The sequence below is a fragment of the Myotis myotis genome, unplaced genomic scaffold (genome assembly GCF_014108235.1).
Source record: "Myotis myotis isolate mMyoMyo1 unplaced genomic scaffold, mMyoMyo1.p scaffold_m19_p_8, whole genome shotgun sequence".
NCBI lineage: Eukaryota > Metazoa > Chordata > Mammalia > Chiroptera > Vespertilionidae > Myotis > Myotis myotis.
The window spans coordinates 31,968,816-31,983,331 of record NW_023416390.1 but is presented as its reverse complement, the minus strand read 5'-3'; the positions used below and the strand labels follow the sequence as shown (position 1 = coordinate 31,983,331).

The 14,516-nt window shown below is 49.0% G+C and overlaps 1 protein-coding gene across 3 annotated transcripts in view; it reads right to left on the bottom strand.

Moving 5' to 3' along the window:
- Nucleotides 1-854, bottom strand: part of EFHD1 (EF-hand domain family member D1) — a 40,721-nt gene extending 39,867 nt beyond the window's left edge. For 2 of the 3 annotated variants that reach the window (XR_004969502.1, XM_036320339.1), the window contains exon 1: nucleotides 353-852. Coding sequence is in view for 1 of the 3 variants with exons in the window: in XM_036320339.1 (XP_036176232.1) it covers nucleotides 353-648 (296 nt within the window). In the remaining 2 variants the exon portion in view is untranslated. Of the gene's footprint in view, nucleotides 1-352 lie in introns of all 3 variants that reach the window. The other variant, XR_004969501.1, reaches the window with a different exon arrangement.
- Nucleotides 855-14,516: the final 13,662 nt, after the last annotated feature.

Sequence of the window (14,516 nt, the reverse complement as noted above, 5' to 3'; positions counted from 1 at the left end):
GGAGGGGGCGGGACCCGCGGTCGCCGCTGGGGGGCCCAGGACCCGGGAGCTGGGCTCCGCTGCCCCAGGGGGGGGGGGGGCACTTCTGAGCTGGGTGTGCGGGCCCTGCTTTCGGTGCCCCCGGCCCGGGCGGGTTCCCCACCGCGCCGGCATAGACTCGGGACGCGCGGGACCTGGGGCGCTGAGTAAAATGTGGCGGGCACCCCAGGGATTCCTGCACTGTCCACCCTCCCATCAGAGCGGAGCCTGGGACTCCCGGCCAGAAGGGCCGTCCCACCACCACTTCCCTCCTCTCCCTCCCAGGTCCCCAGGCTCAGGGTCCTCTGGGGCGCACGGCGAGGGCAGCGCTCACTGTTTGAACTTGCTCTCCAGGTCCTTTATGAGGCGGCGGCTGAACTCCGGGAACTCGGTGTAGGGGTTGAAGACCTTGCAGCGGCGGGGCCGCGCCGCGCCCTCGTTGATGTGCAGCCGTCGGCTCAGCTGCGCGCTCAGCTCGGCGTCGGCGCTGGCAGCGGGCGTCCCGGCGGGCGGCTCGCGCTCGGGCTCCGGGGCTGCGGCGGCGAGGGATGCGGGCTCCGGGCAGCCCTCCTGAGCTTCCCCGCGCTGCAGTCTCCGCTGCAGCTTGCGCGCCAACTCCTCGCTGGACATAGCGGCGGATCCGGGACGCGGGGACTCGGGACCTGGCTCGGGGACTCGGGACCTGGCTCGGGGACTGGGCGGGCGTCGCGCTTTTCACGGGCTCGCGGCTCGGCAGCTCTCAGCCAAGGCTGCGGGACCGGCGTTTGGGTGGAACTGCTGGCGAGCGACGGGGAGGGCAGGGCGGAGCCGAGACTTTAAGGAGGCGCCAGGGCTGGGGGACCGCCCGCCTCGCCAGAGGCCGCAGGTGTCTGCGTGTCCCGGGATCTCGGCCCGCTCCCCGCTCCCTGAGGCTTCGGACCTTTGACCATCTGTGACCTGGCTGCCCACGCCCGCCCCTGGGGAGCCCGGGGACCCTGAGGTCCGGGAGGAACGGCAACCGGAAAGTTCCACGACCGTTCGGGCGGCTCCTTTCTCTTCCCCAGAAGTGCCCCGACTGGAGGCGCTCGCGGCCCTGGACAGGCTGGGGGTCGGGGGAGCCCAGCGCCCCCGGGTGTCACCCACATGCCCCCAGGACTCAGGGTGACACCCACCGGTTCGGAGGTTTGAGGGTGGGAGGCGCCCGGAGGGAGCGCGGGGCGGGGGAGCTGCTTTTCAAACACGCATTGAACAGAAATGTTTGCAAAACACAAATAAACATACTAAAAACAAACAAACAGACAGAAAAGAGGACCAAGGAGCAAGAGGAAACTCGTGGCTGCCCTGGAGGTAAGAGACCAGCGCAGCTTCAGGGCTCCGGCTTTTTCTGCGATACGCGCAGAAGGAAAAGAAAGACACTTGAAAATAAAGAAATAATTCCGCATTTTTAACAAGAGGGCAAAACCAAGAACAGTCGTCATTCTCCCCAAGGAAGGCTGATGCGGGTGGCAGTTACATCAGCCAAGCCTTGAGAAATGTCTGGTAAACACAGATCTGCCCCAGCCCAGTCCGACTCTGATCTAACCGCCCCTGGGGCTGTGCAAGCAGGAGTGTCTGCGACCCCGCCCGGCTGGGGGCGCCAGAGACCCCGGGTGGGCCTTTGGCATGGCTGCAGGGCACGCAGAGGTCCTGCAGGGATTGTGTGCCTCGGTAAGGATCTCATGAGGAGGGAGAGGAAGGGTATCTTTTTTTTTAAAGGTATTAGGGAAAATACTACGTTTGAACTAAAGGTATCAAACAAAATGTTTTAACATCCCTATTAACAATTTGATTTGATGGGTTAAATGGCCAGGAAAAGCCTCATGGGAGAGGTGTCATTAAAATAATGACCAGCAGGAAGTGAGGGTGCCAAACAGTGAGCCAGGCCCAGAGCACGACCCACACAGGAGCTGGAGAAATCCCTCCCTTTATCAGCAGCCACCTTACTTTTCCAACTCTTCCCCTACAGATGTTTCCAGAAGGCTCTCAATTATTTCTTTCTTTTCTCCAGGGATGTCAAGGTCTTTTTAAGATTTCTGTTTGGAAAATCCTTAAAGTGATCCACGTAGCTTTCCCCAGGATGGCTCAGGTCCTAATAGGATTTTCTCACCTTTCTCTTTCAGCCTGGCAGGTGGAGGGGAGGCAAGCCAGACCCTCCCACTGCTCAGGAGGTCCCCTGGCCCGGCCATAAGAACATAATCCTATTCCATTTGCTCCCCACCCTCAGGAGCCCTTCCCCCCAATGCCAAGTCAGTCAACTCTGGGTCCCACTCCCTGGAGTGCTTCCAGTCCCTCCCATCCTTCCTGCGTGAGACTAGCACAGGTCTCCCGCCGGGAAGGGCAATATAGTTGACCCTTGAACAACACAAGTGTGAACTCCTCAATCCACTTACACGGGGATTTTCTCCAATAAATGAAGTAAATGTATTTTCTCTTCCTTATGATTTTCTTTTCTCTAGCTTACTTTATTGCAAGCAACACACAAACTATGTGTAAATCGACTGTTATCATAAAGCTTCTGATCAACAGTAATTAAGTTTTGGGGGAGCCAAAAGTTATACACAGATTTTCAACTGCAAGGGGGGTTGGCACTCCTAAGCCCCCCCCCCCCCTTGTTCAAGGGTCAACTGTAGCTGGCAATCAATGCCTTTCTCTTTAGGGGCCTTTCACCCTCCGTCATTCTGTCCCCCATTCACTCACCCAGGCAGGAGGAATTGGCCCAAAATAGTGCTATCCATAAAAATAGAAAGCATAATTTTATTTGTAATTTTGTATTTTAAATACCCCATTTTTTTAAAAACGAAAAGAAAAAAAATAGGTGGACTTCATTTTAATATATTTTCTTTACCCTGATACATGCCAAATATTGTCATCTTGACATGTAGCCAATATAAAAATATTAATGCGATATTTTACATTATTTTATTTCATACCAAAGCTTCAAAATTTGGGGTGTATTTTACACTTACAGCTCATCTCAGTTCAGATGAGCCATGTTTGCAGCGCTCAATACCCACAGTTGGTTGCTGGCTGCCCTCTTGGATAACTCAGGACTAAGGGGCAGATCAGAGCAGTCACTCCCTCACTCTGACCCTCAACCAGTTCTGCTGCTGAGAAGTTCCTGTCTGGCCTCATCTCTGGCCTCCACTCCTGCTGTGAATCATCCTCCTACCCAGCTCTCCTCCCCCACTGCCCCACAAGGCATATCCATCTGCCCACATCTGACCCCGTGTTCCATAGATGCTAGACCTGGGGATAAAATCCTAAAATAAAGGCCAAACTACGACACTGGTTCCAGTTCCCACGTGTCCTTCCTTGTTCCAATCTGGGGCCCTGCTGTAGGGAGTGGGTGGGGTTCCCTCCCCCTGCAGAGGCGACATCTTCAAAATTCAAAGGTTTGCTTGGTTGCCAGGCACCTGCTGATGAGAGCATGTCTTAAGTTTGGAAATATTACACTTCATTGCATCCCCCACATTCTCTGACAGTTTTTATATACTAGTAAAGCACAAGATAAGATAACCTTTGGGGTTCTATAATAATACCTATTCTGGTTCTTCTCTTCAGAGAGAACCAAGAGCCCTGTCACAGGGACAGAGGCAAGAGGGAAAGAGGAGTGGTATAAATTCACAGCTGTGTGACTGTGAATAAATTACTTAACCTCTCTGAACTCCTGTTTCCTTACATATACAACAGAGGCGATACTCCCTATAGGATGACAAGGATGTGATGATCACTGGTGGCATGTAACGCACCTCGGACATGTTGCTATAGGCACAGCACAGGCCTGGCTGAGACTGGGGGTGCTGGATTGGGCATGCTCTGTACCCTCCAGCTTTCACCTTGGCACTGACTAAGCCAGTGTTTTGGGGGGAGGGAGCGTCTTGCAGCCCTCACCCACATTTCTGCTATGCAGACTAGCAGCTCAGCCCTTCAGGATTTCAAAAGCCTGGAGACACCAGGGAATCATAGTGCTGTCACATCAATGAATTCTACATTGATTTTTAGGAAACCTGTCTCCTTTACCCACTCCAAATTGGCCCAGTGGCCCAGGGCTTCCTCCCTCTCTCCTTCTCTCCATCTTCACCCCTCCCTCTCAGAGACCACCCCCCACCACAGATTCCTCCGGTATTCTCATGCAGATCACTCCCTCCCTTCAGCCAGCCCTCAAACTTGGGTCTAGATCTCTGCATTTCTAAGGATTTGGCTGGTGCTTGAATTAGGGTTTAGGGACCAAGGCCCAGTGGGTCTTGAGATGAGCAGGGATAGTCTGGTTCTTCCAGAATCATTGGTATAACAAACCCATTTACACTTTCAATTTAAGAGTGGCCCATGCCAAGAAAAAATATTCAAAGATTTAATGTGTTGCTGAAACCGGTTTGGCTCAGTGGATAGAGCGTCAGCCTGCGGACTGAAGGGTCCCACGTTCGATTCCGGTCAAGGGCATGTGCCTGGGTTGCGGGCACATCCCCAGTGGGAGATGTGCAGGAGGCAGCTGATCGATGTTTCTCTCTCATTGATGTTTCTAACTCTCTATTTCTCTCCCTTCCTCTCTGTAAAAGTTCAATAAAATATATTTAAAAAAAAAGATTTAATGTGTTAACTGGAAGAAGATATATTCAACAAATGCAAAAAGAAAAAGTATCTAGAATTTTATGGGGAGCTCCTACAAAGTAATAATAAAAAGAAAAACAAATAGATTAAAAACCAGGCACCAGGGCCCTAGCTGGGTTGGCTAAGTGGCTAGAGCGTCAGCCTGTGGACTTAAAGGTCCCGGGTTTAATTCTGGTCAAGGGCACATGCCCAGGTTGCAGGCTCAATTCCCAGTAGGAGGCAAGCAGGAGGCAGCCGATCAATGATTCTCTCTCATCATTGATGTTTCTCTCTCTCTCTCTCCCTCCCTCTCTGAAATCAATAAAAATATATTAAAACAACAACAACAAAACAGGCAACAGGTATGAGCATCATTTTGAACTTACCTAAGCCAGTCAGATCCAGCACAGCTTTCAGAGTCTCTGAGGTTTGGGAAGACAAACAGAATTGTTCTGCCCACAGGAGGGAGATTTGGGTGCAGGTGTAGCTCAGCCTGGCGGGTGAGTAGCTGGGAACATCACTGGCCCCTCAGTCACCCTGAGCCTCTGCCACTATCCAAGCCGACTGCCACCTGGTGCCCTCTTCTGGGGCTGGGCTTTGTTGATGATTTTCTCATTCTCAAGGTGACCAGTGCCCTCTAGCAATGGAAGGTCTTATCATGAAGGTGTTGTGTGTGATTTGGGGGGTGGACAGCCCCCCCCCCCCCCAAGATGTTGCTGAGGATGGGGGTGTAGAGCTCGAAAACTCATCTTAGGGCTTTAGACTGAATCACAAGGGCTGCCTTCATCTCAGAATAGATCCCCTGCCCAGGATGCTTATGGGGTCCAGAGGCCCCCAAAGACACAATGGGTGAGGGGAGGGGCGATCTGGGCGGCAGGTGGTCACCTAGTTCCCTCTGACAGCTGGGACCTGGAGCCTCTGCCTTCTGGGTCTGACAGGCTTGTTGGCTGGGCCCTGCAAGCTGCAGGTAGACTCACCTGGACATGAAAATAACAAAAGGAGATGGACTTCAGGGGCACCTGACCTTCCTCCTGCCTGGACCCTGCTGGCCTCTTCACCCATGGACTCATCCAGAATGTTTTTCAGTGTAAAAAACAGAACACATAGGAGTACAAAGGACACCAATTATAGTGAAATACAAGGATCAAACTTGTTTAGAAATGTATGCTACTAATATATGGGCTTCTTGGTTAAAGTCCTAATAGCAGCCCTCATGATGTCAGTCGTTTGAAAATAGAATAATGGAAGCAGCATTTCAAGACGCCTGCCACAACTGAGCGCTACAAAGTCCTGTGAGGTTGCCGGCTCCATGCTGAAAAAAAATGCTAGATTTCAGTGGGGTTAGTAAAGATAAAGATGGAATTCTTTCTCTGTTCTAGTTTATAGACCCAGTTGAGCCTGTCCACAGTCACTTTGGGGGTCCACGGACCCAGGTCGAGACCCTGGCACAAAGGAACAGGAGATTGCAGCCCTCACTCGGGGAGCCATGCAGCATGAGGGTTTCACTGTGAGTCTGCCCAGCACCCGGCTCATTCCGCAGGAAAAGGGGCATTTGGGCACACCACAGGCCTCAGGGTCCACAGGTCAAGACAGGCCAGCTGGTCAAGAAGTCCCCTTCCCCCACATCCCTGGCCTTCCCACAAATGGCACCTGCTGTGAGGGGAGTCCAGGACAGACCGAGCTCCCCAGGAGTTGGGGAAAGCACCCTCCTCCCTTAGTCTAGTCCAGTGATGGCGAACCTATGACACGCGAACTCATTTTTTTGGGTTGATTTTTCTTTGTTAAATGGCATTTAAATATATAAAATAAATATCAAAAACATAAGTCTTTGTTTTACTATGGTTGCAAATATCAAAAAATTTCTATATGTGACACGGCACCAGAGTTAAGTTAAGGTTTTTCAAAATGTTGACACACCGAGCTCAAAAGGTTCGCCATCACTGGCTCTAGTCACTGTGATCCCTGGTCACCAGGTCAGTGACTGGCACACTTAGGCATTAGAAATGATGATGAAGGAAGGAAGGAATTCATGAATAATTGAAGAGAAGTTTTCTATTTCACCTAACCTTGCCTTCCCTGGTCAGAATGTTTACATTTAACACGCTTACATGCATTTTCATTTAAGAAAATGAAATTTCACTTATGCTTCTCATGTTTAAACAAAAATCTCTGTTCTGTAATAGAAGAGTTGAACTTATTCAAATGAATTATGATAACAAATGTTTGAAATCACTTCATCATTGACTTTAGGCATTTTCTTTCTTTTTAAACATTTAATGTTTTTTATTGATTTTTAGAGAGAGAGGAAGGGAGAGGGATAGAGAGACAAAAACATCGATGATAGAGAAACATCGATCAGCTGCCTCCTGCACACCCTCCACTGGAGATTGAGCCCGCAACCTGGGCATGTGCCCTGACAGGGAACTGAACCGGAGACCTCCTGGTTGATGGGTCGACGCTAAAGCACTGAGCAGCACCAGCCGGGCTTGGAGTTTTCTTTTGGATGCTACCTTACAATTCCCTGGCTTTTTCTCTCCTGTCTATTCGTATACAAGTCAAGTGTTTTTTTTCTCTTTCCCCCAAGTAACTGCAATGTTATTGTTTTGGTGGTTACCTTCCATTAAAAAAGAAAGAAAAAAAGAAAATATATATCTAAACTTATATATATTTTAAAAATTGATTTTAGAGAGAAACGTTGATTTATTGTTCTACTTATTTATGCATTCATTGGTTGATTCTTTTTTTAATGAGGTTTATTCTTTTTTTAATAAACATTTTTTAAAATATTTTTATTGATTTCAGAGAGGAAGGGAGAGGGAGAGGGAGAGAGAGATGGAAACATCAATGATAAGAGAATCATTGAATGGCTGCATCCTGCATGCCCCATACTGGGGACCAAGCCCGGAATGGAACCCGGGACCCTTCAGTCCGCAGGCTGACGCTCTATCCACTGAGCCAAACCAGCTAGGGCCATTGGTTGATTCTTGTATGAGCCCTGATTGGGGATTAAACGGACAAGGGTGATGCTCTAACCAACTGAGCTACCAGGCCAGGGCTGAACCTACATTTTCTTAATTAACAGTTTCTGTGACTACCTCCTGGAAAAGTGAGAGATCAGGCACTCTGTGTTCTCTTCCAATTTGCTCCCAGAAATTCAACAGCATTTTCTTGGCATCTATGTACAAGCATTTGGGCTGCTAACTGCTAACAGTGAAAATAATAAAAGCTCTCGTTAAGCAGCACTTACTATGCGCTGCACACAGTACTAGGAGCTTTCCAGATATGGCCTCACTTAATTTTCCATAAATCCTGCAAGCTAGGTTTGTCTCCCTTAACCTTTTCAGCAACCTGGGAGGTAACCTCATCCAGGCCTGATGAGCATCTTTGGAGGAGGAGCCTGGGAATCTATTTTAGAAACAAGATGTCCAGGCTGGAGTACACCACTGAAGCGGATCCTGTGCACCCTACCTTTAAAGACGAGGGTCAGTGTGGATGCAGAACTTGCTCGTGGCCTCTCCAGCCCTGACCCGTCTCCCCATGGGCGAGTGCACAGCCGCAGAGAGAAGGCAGGTGAGTAGGGAGAGGAGAAGGAAGAGTGTGGGCAGTATTTCACCGACGTTCCAGGTGAATCTGGCGGTGGATTCCTCAAACACCTCCCCACTCCCTCGATTGCTGGAGGTTGTGGGATCTTACAAGTTTTTAGTTACCGATTCTCCCTTCTACAATGATAAATCCGAGTACAGGTAAATTGAAGAGGTTTTTAAACCTCCCGCCTGGTAGGGAATTTAAAACTGGAAGTTCCACCTAGTGGCGGCCGTGAGAAGTTACCGCGTCCCCACACTGAACTAGAACCAAGCTGGATGGTTAAGAAATTGAAATTGAAATATTTGCCTAGGGAGCAGAACTTAAATGATATGATGATGATGATGATAACAACAACAATAATAATAATAATGTGATATATGTGTTAATTAATTAGACTGGGGGACTCCTTTCACAATGTATACATATATCGAATCACCACAGGTATATTTGAAGTATTTTATAATTTTAAATGTCAATTATACCTCAATAATGCTTACATTTAAAAAGAAAGAAAAAAATGGACTCATTAACGTCAAAAATCATAGACTTTCAAGGTTGAAAGGGGTTTTAAAGAGCACCTACTGCAACCGTCCCACTTTATGTCTAGGGATGGTCTCTCTCGCCTATGAGGACAGTGCTCTCAATGTCATTTATTCATTCGTTTATATCAGTATAAACTCCTGGATTCTTATTTTATTTAATGGACTACAATCTGTTACTATTATTAATTCTCTGATGCTCAAATTGTTCCAGGTTTGGCTGCTGGTAGCCCCTTTAAACTAGCTTTTCTTTTACTAAGCGCCCTGACATTTTGGGGGCACTTCCTGATTCTCTGGCACGAAGAATATTCCAGGTTCATCCGTATTCCCTTTTCTCCATCTGTCCAAGGAGCCTCGTTCCCTTTAGTGGAGGTGGTGTTCCGTAACCAAGACCTAGATGGTGGGTGTGGTCATTGCCACAGGTGTGGTGTGTTCCCAGGCCTTTACTGTGGACATAGCTAGGTAATATGTGTATATACAAACACAGAAATACACAGACACACACTCAGATTTACATCTATATTTATTTCTATATCAATATATGCAAATCGTGATTTCAGACCAATACTTCCCATTCCAACCCAACACCACAGGGTCATTCTCACTCTCCCCTTTCCAGGTTGTACCTCCTTTCCAACAGTGAGAAACCTGGTTCCCATTGCCCTCAACATGTTTGCTTATGTTCTCGTTGTTCCCTCTACAACCACTTTCCCAACCCCTTCTCCCATGAGCCCCTGATACTAGGGCACCTTACCCCATTCAAAACCCCTAACCCCAGGCCAACGACCTCAAGTGCACCTGCCTGTGGCTTTTTGACCATAGAAGGAAGAATGGCAATAATTAATATTTAATAAAAGAAAAGAAGATGTTATTTTATTCTTAATAGTTAATTAAATTAATCATCCTAGCCTCTTTATTAATACTTCTTCAGTGATTTGAAACGCCACCATGTCTTATACTAAAGTGTGATATATACTGGTACATTAAGGTCTGTTTCAGAGGTTTGCTACTTCAAGAATCATTTAAAAGTGAAAGGTATTATTGTTCAGTTAGTCAATTAATTTCTTTTCTGTTTAAAAGTAGTGGGAAATGAGTGGGAGGTCCAGGGCAAGCTGAAGACCATGAGCTCCTTTTCAGACCTATTGAATTTGGGGTGACAGTGGAATCTTGCAAGAGGGTGAGAAGACCAGAACCTGTACCCCCAGGTAACACCCATATAGCCCAAGCCCTGCCTGTCCCCTCAAATCAGCCCTGAGTCTGGGGCGGCTGGGTAAAGGGTCCTTGGGGTCTCTGGCCCTCAACTTACTCTCCTGTTCCTTAGCCTAGTGGGCCGAGATGTAGCAAAGCAGAGCTACCACCAGATGGCAGCTCACCAGATGGTGCTGCCACCCACATTACATTGGGCCTAGACACCCAATATTTGCCTAGGGAGCAGAACTTGTCCTAGGCTCCCGGGAAGATCGTCTCCTTTGGCATGAACATTTATTAGTTATTATGATTGTTCATTGATCCCCACCACGTGTCAGATCCTTGCTGGTCTCTTCCAGACTTCAGTTCACTTGAGGATACGGGAACCTCCTGGGGTAGGGAGTCATTACCTTCCCAGATGAGGACCTGAGGCTCAGAGCTGTCTAGTGACCTGCCTGAGGTCACACAGCTAGCAGGCCATAAATCTGGTCTAATCCCAAAGCCTGTGCCCTCTTCACTCACCCTGCACTGCTTGCTCCTGGGAATTAAACTTCCACATTGAAGGTGTTTTTCTAGATACTGGGGAGTCATGGACAGAAAAGCCACATCCCTATGGTGAAGGAGGGTGGGGGACTTTGGAGTCTTAATGACTGGGTTCCTAATTCTTTAACACCCTGCCAAGATTGGGGGGTTGCAACTTAGTGTTTGGGTGCCTGACTCCATCACCAGCTGAGGATGAAAATGGAGCAGGAGACAAAGGGGGACAGTGAGATCTTGGGAAGCTGGCACAGACCCTGGAGGAAGGGGTCTGCTGAAGATGGGGTGCCTGGTGCACCACTTCCTAGACACTGCAATTACCAGATGCCCAATCTGATAAATTGCTTCCTTTCCCAGATCCTCAGCTTTCTTATCTATAAAATGGGATGACAATTATGTGGCTATCGCAGTTTGGAAGGACAGAAGATTATGTATTAAAAGTACAACTACGAATTGGCGTCAGTGCTGGGAAGAGAGTGTCATGGGCATGAAGGGAAAGGGCAGCTATGAGAAGCATGTCCAAGAAAACCAGCTCATCCTAAAGAGGTGCTGAGGTTTCTTCCACTTAGTAATGTGCATTCAAGTGTTCTCCATATCTTTTTATGGCTTGATAGCTCATTTCTTTTTATTGTTGAACTAGAGGCCAGGTACTCGACATTTGTGCACTGGGAGGGGGAGGGGGGGGGAGGTGTCCCTCAGCCCAGGCTGCGCCCTTTCGCAGTCCAGGAGCCCTTGGGGAATGTCTGATGGCTTAGCGCTGCTGTGGAGGCAGGCCACTGTGCTCGCCAGCCTTCAGCCCAACTTGTGGCTGAGCAGTGCTCCCCGTGGAAGTGCACTGACCACCAGGGGCAGCTCCTGCGTTGTGTCTGCCCCCTGGTGGTCAGTGCACATCATAGCAACTGTTCATTCTGCTGTTTGGTCAATTTGCATATTACCCTTTTATTATATAGGATAATATCTCATTGTATGGATGTACCAACCACAGTTTATCTAATGAGCACGTTTAAAATCAGGAAAGAAACCCTCCTTTAGAAAGGGGGACAAATGTATTTGGGGGAGAAGAGGCAGAAGGAAGATGTGTAGATGGTATGGAGGGAGGGGGGGACTTGAACAGAACGTGGCATTGCCAAAGGGAGAGGGAGGCAGCAGTGGAAGGGAGAGGGGCTGCAGAAGGCAGGGCAGCAGCAGTAGGTACTTATTTAGAGCCCTGGGCCTCTAGGTCCTGGGAGAGAAAGTGGAGGCATAACAGGTGCAGAGTGGTCAACATCTTATGTCATTTCATGTTGACCTGTGTCTTGAGGAATTTCCTGTCTGGCTCATGGTGGGTTTCAAAGCACCCACTACCCCTTCCTGGCAGCTGCAGTCTGGAAAAGCTCACCACCAAGCATTTCCTAGGAGGCCAGTGGCTCAAAGCCTGGACATTTAGCACCTTCGTGGCCAAGCTGGTAGACTGCCGGTTGCCATGGGTGCAAGGCAAACTCACAAGCTGAGAGCCTGACACCACTGTATCCCCAGGGCCAGGGTAGCTGTGGAAGGAGGGGGAGGTTATTTCCCTCACCCTCACTTCTGAAACTCTTAGATCCCAGGATTGAAGAGGGCCTGAAATGCCATCTGCTCTACCCTTAGTGTGCCACCGGGATCTCCTTGGTCAATCCCCCAACAGGTGGCCTTCCGGCCTCTGCTTGCTCACCTGCACCATCTGAGCCAGTCACTTCAGTTTTAGGCAGCTCAAATGATCAAGAAGCTTTTCTTAAACCTAAAGCTGAGGCACATATTCAGCAGAATTAGCGACAGCAAGGGAGCCTGGCAATGAGTGGGCCGGGACCTCAGCCAGGGTGCCTGGAACTGGGGCGTGGAGGGCACTGCAAATGGGGAAGCAAGGAGAACAGACCTGAGAAAACAGAGCCAGCCCCTGGAGACCCCCAGAAAGCCCGGGCAGGGCCAGGCCAGCCCAGTGACAGATGGAGGCAGCCTTTGCAGGACTCTCAGGACCTTCCAGGAACCATCCTGAGTGGGGTGAGGGGGAACAAGATGAGGCCAAGGCTGAGCCGGGCCTCTGGCTCTTAGAGCATCAGCATGAGTAGTCATCTTGTCAGTGACAGGAAGAAGATCTACTGGCCAAGGGACAGCTGATGGATTAGGTCTCCTGCCCTTGGGTAAATCATGCAAGTAGCCACAGATCCCGGATGTGGACTTGCATTCCCTCCACAGTGCTTCTCCCAGCACGGCCAGCTGTGGGCTGATAAAATGCCTTGTTCACCAGCATGGTGTTCCACATATTACTTTTAATCAAGAAACTAATTTCACAGCAAATGAAGTGAAGCAATGGACTTGCAACCCTGTAATTCTCAGGGTTTAGCACAGGTCCCACTACACAGAGCAGCTGGTAAAAGACTGGACTGGCCCATTGAAGACCGTCTCCTGAAAGGGCAGGTTCTGCCTTAAAGGTTGCAGTGTCCATTTTGCATGAGTCTCTCTCCTCAACCACAATTCCTGGCCCAGGAACCAGGTGTAAAATGGAGTTCTGCTCTCGAGCAGGTCTTGGTTTTTAAAGGAGGAATGCTTCTGCCAGGGGAGAGTAATGGCTTGCGAATTAAGTCTCACCAGGCCATTTGGGGCTCTTCAGGACACTGATTGGGGAGCATTAGGAGGGGAAACCTGGGCACAAGTTCCCCCACAATAAGGGTAGGAAGGACCATTGCTGAAATGCAGAGAATCCTATAGAAACAGCAAATATGAATGAAAAAACTGCAACGAATAAAGGCTGCACAATTCAGACTCTTTAGGAGTAAAGGTGTGAATCAACCATGGCAAATAAAGAATGCTGACCAGCTGAGGTCCTGGCTGAGGGCCCAGCAAATACAGCGAGGAAGTGGACAAAGAAGTTATAAGACACCAGCTCTAGCCTCATGAGTAGGACCGCATATCCCCCCTCCGTGTACACGGCAGCTCCTCCTGGAGGTGCTACACGCACACCATTTTCTTTCCTCAGTATTTCATGCAAGTTTTACTGGAAGCACATTTACCCTTTACTCTTTAGGTGTCATTATTATTCTACATTCTGTTCAGATGAGACTGTGACTGAATTAGAGGAATCAACACAGCCCAGAGGTCCAGATTGTTGAGCTTTGCACTTCCTGTTTGGGAGAGGATAAGAACATACTGCAATTGCCCTAGCCGGTTTGGCTCGGTGGGTAGAGCGTGGGCCTGTGGACTGAAAGGTCCCACGTTCGATTCCGGCCAAGGGCATGTACCTTGGTTGCGGGCACATCCCCAGTAGGAGGTGTGCAGGAGGCAGCTGATCGATGTTCCTCTCTCATTGATATTTCTAAATCTCTATCCCTCTCCCTTCTGCTCTGTGAAAAATCAATAAAATATATTTTTTTTAAAAAAAGAGAACATACTGCAATTAATTCTATCTTAGGCAGAAACAGAGTTGCTTTTGTGGTATTATTAAAGTTCAAATGTGTGTAGAAGTGTACGTGTAGATGCTGAGTGGCTAAAGGGGGGGACTATACCAATTACTAAGCCCTTTCCTCTCAGCCTCACCTGTTTTTGGGATACGGGGCATAGAACTGGGCAAATATCCTGCTTTGCCAGCTGGCATACCTTAGGTTTCTCCAGCAGGGTGCCCACGAGGGAAGCCTCAATGCTGGAGGGAGAGAAGGGCCGTGCTCCTGCTCCCATCAGCAGGATTCCAGCCCCGTTTCTTTGCCCCTGCAGCAGCAATGTGTTCCCACAGCCAAGCCCAACTGCCATGTCTGAGCTCAGAACCAGCTGCATTCGCACCCAGACACCAGCAGCAGGTGGGCAGCATCCACCCTCAGAGGCAGCACTTCTGGAGTTGCTACCTCCTTCATTTTTTAGTGTTTTCTTTTTGCCCTTTTAGTTACTGAGTAAACAATTCTATCATACTATAAACATAACTGGCAAGGTTTCTGCCTCCTATTTGGACCCTGACTGATACACATGGCAAGGAAATTTCTATCTACTGAAACAGAGCCTCAAGGCTGTATTGTTTTAAATCCTTTAGACACAATAACT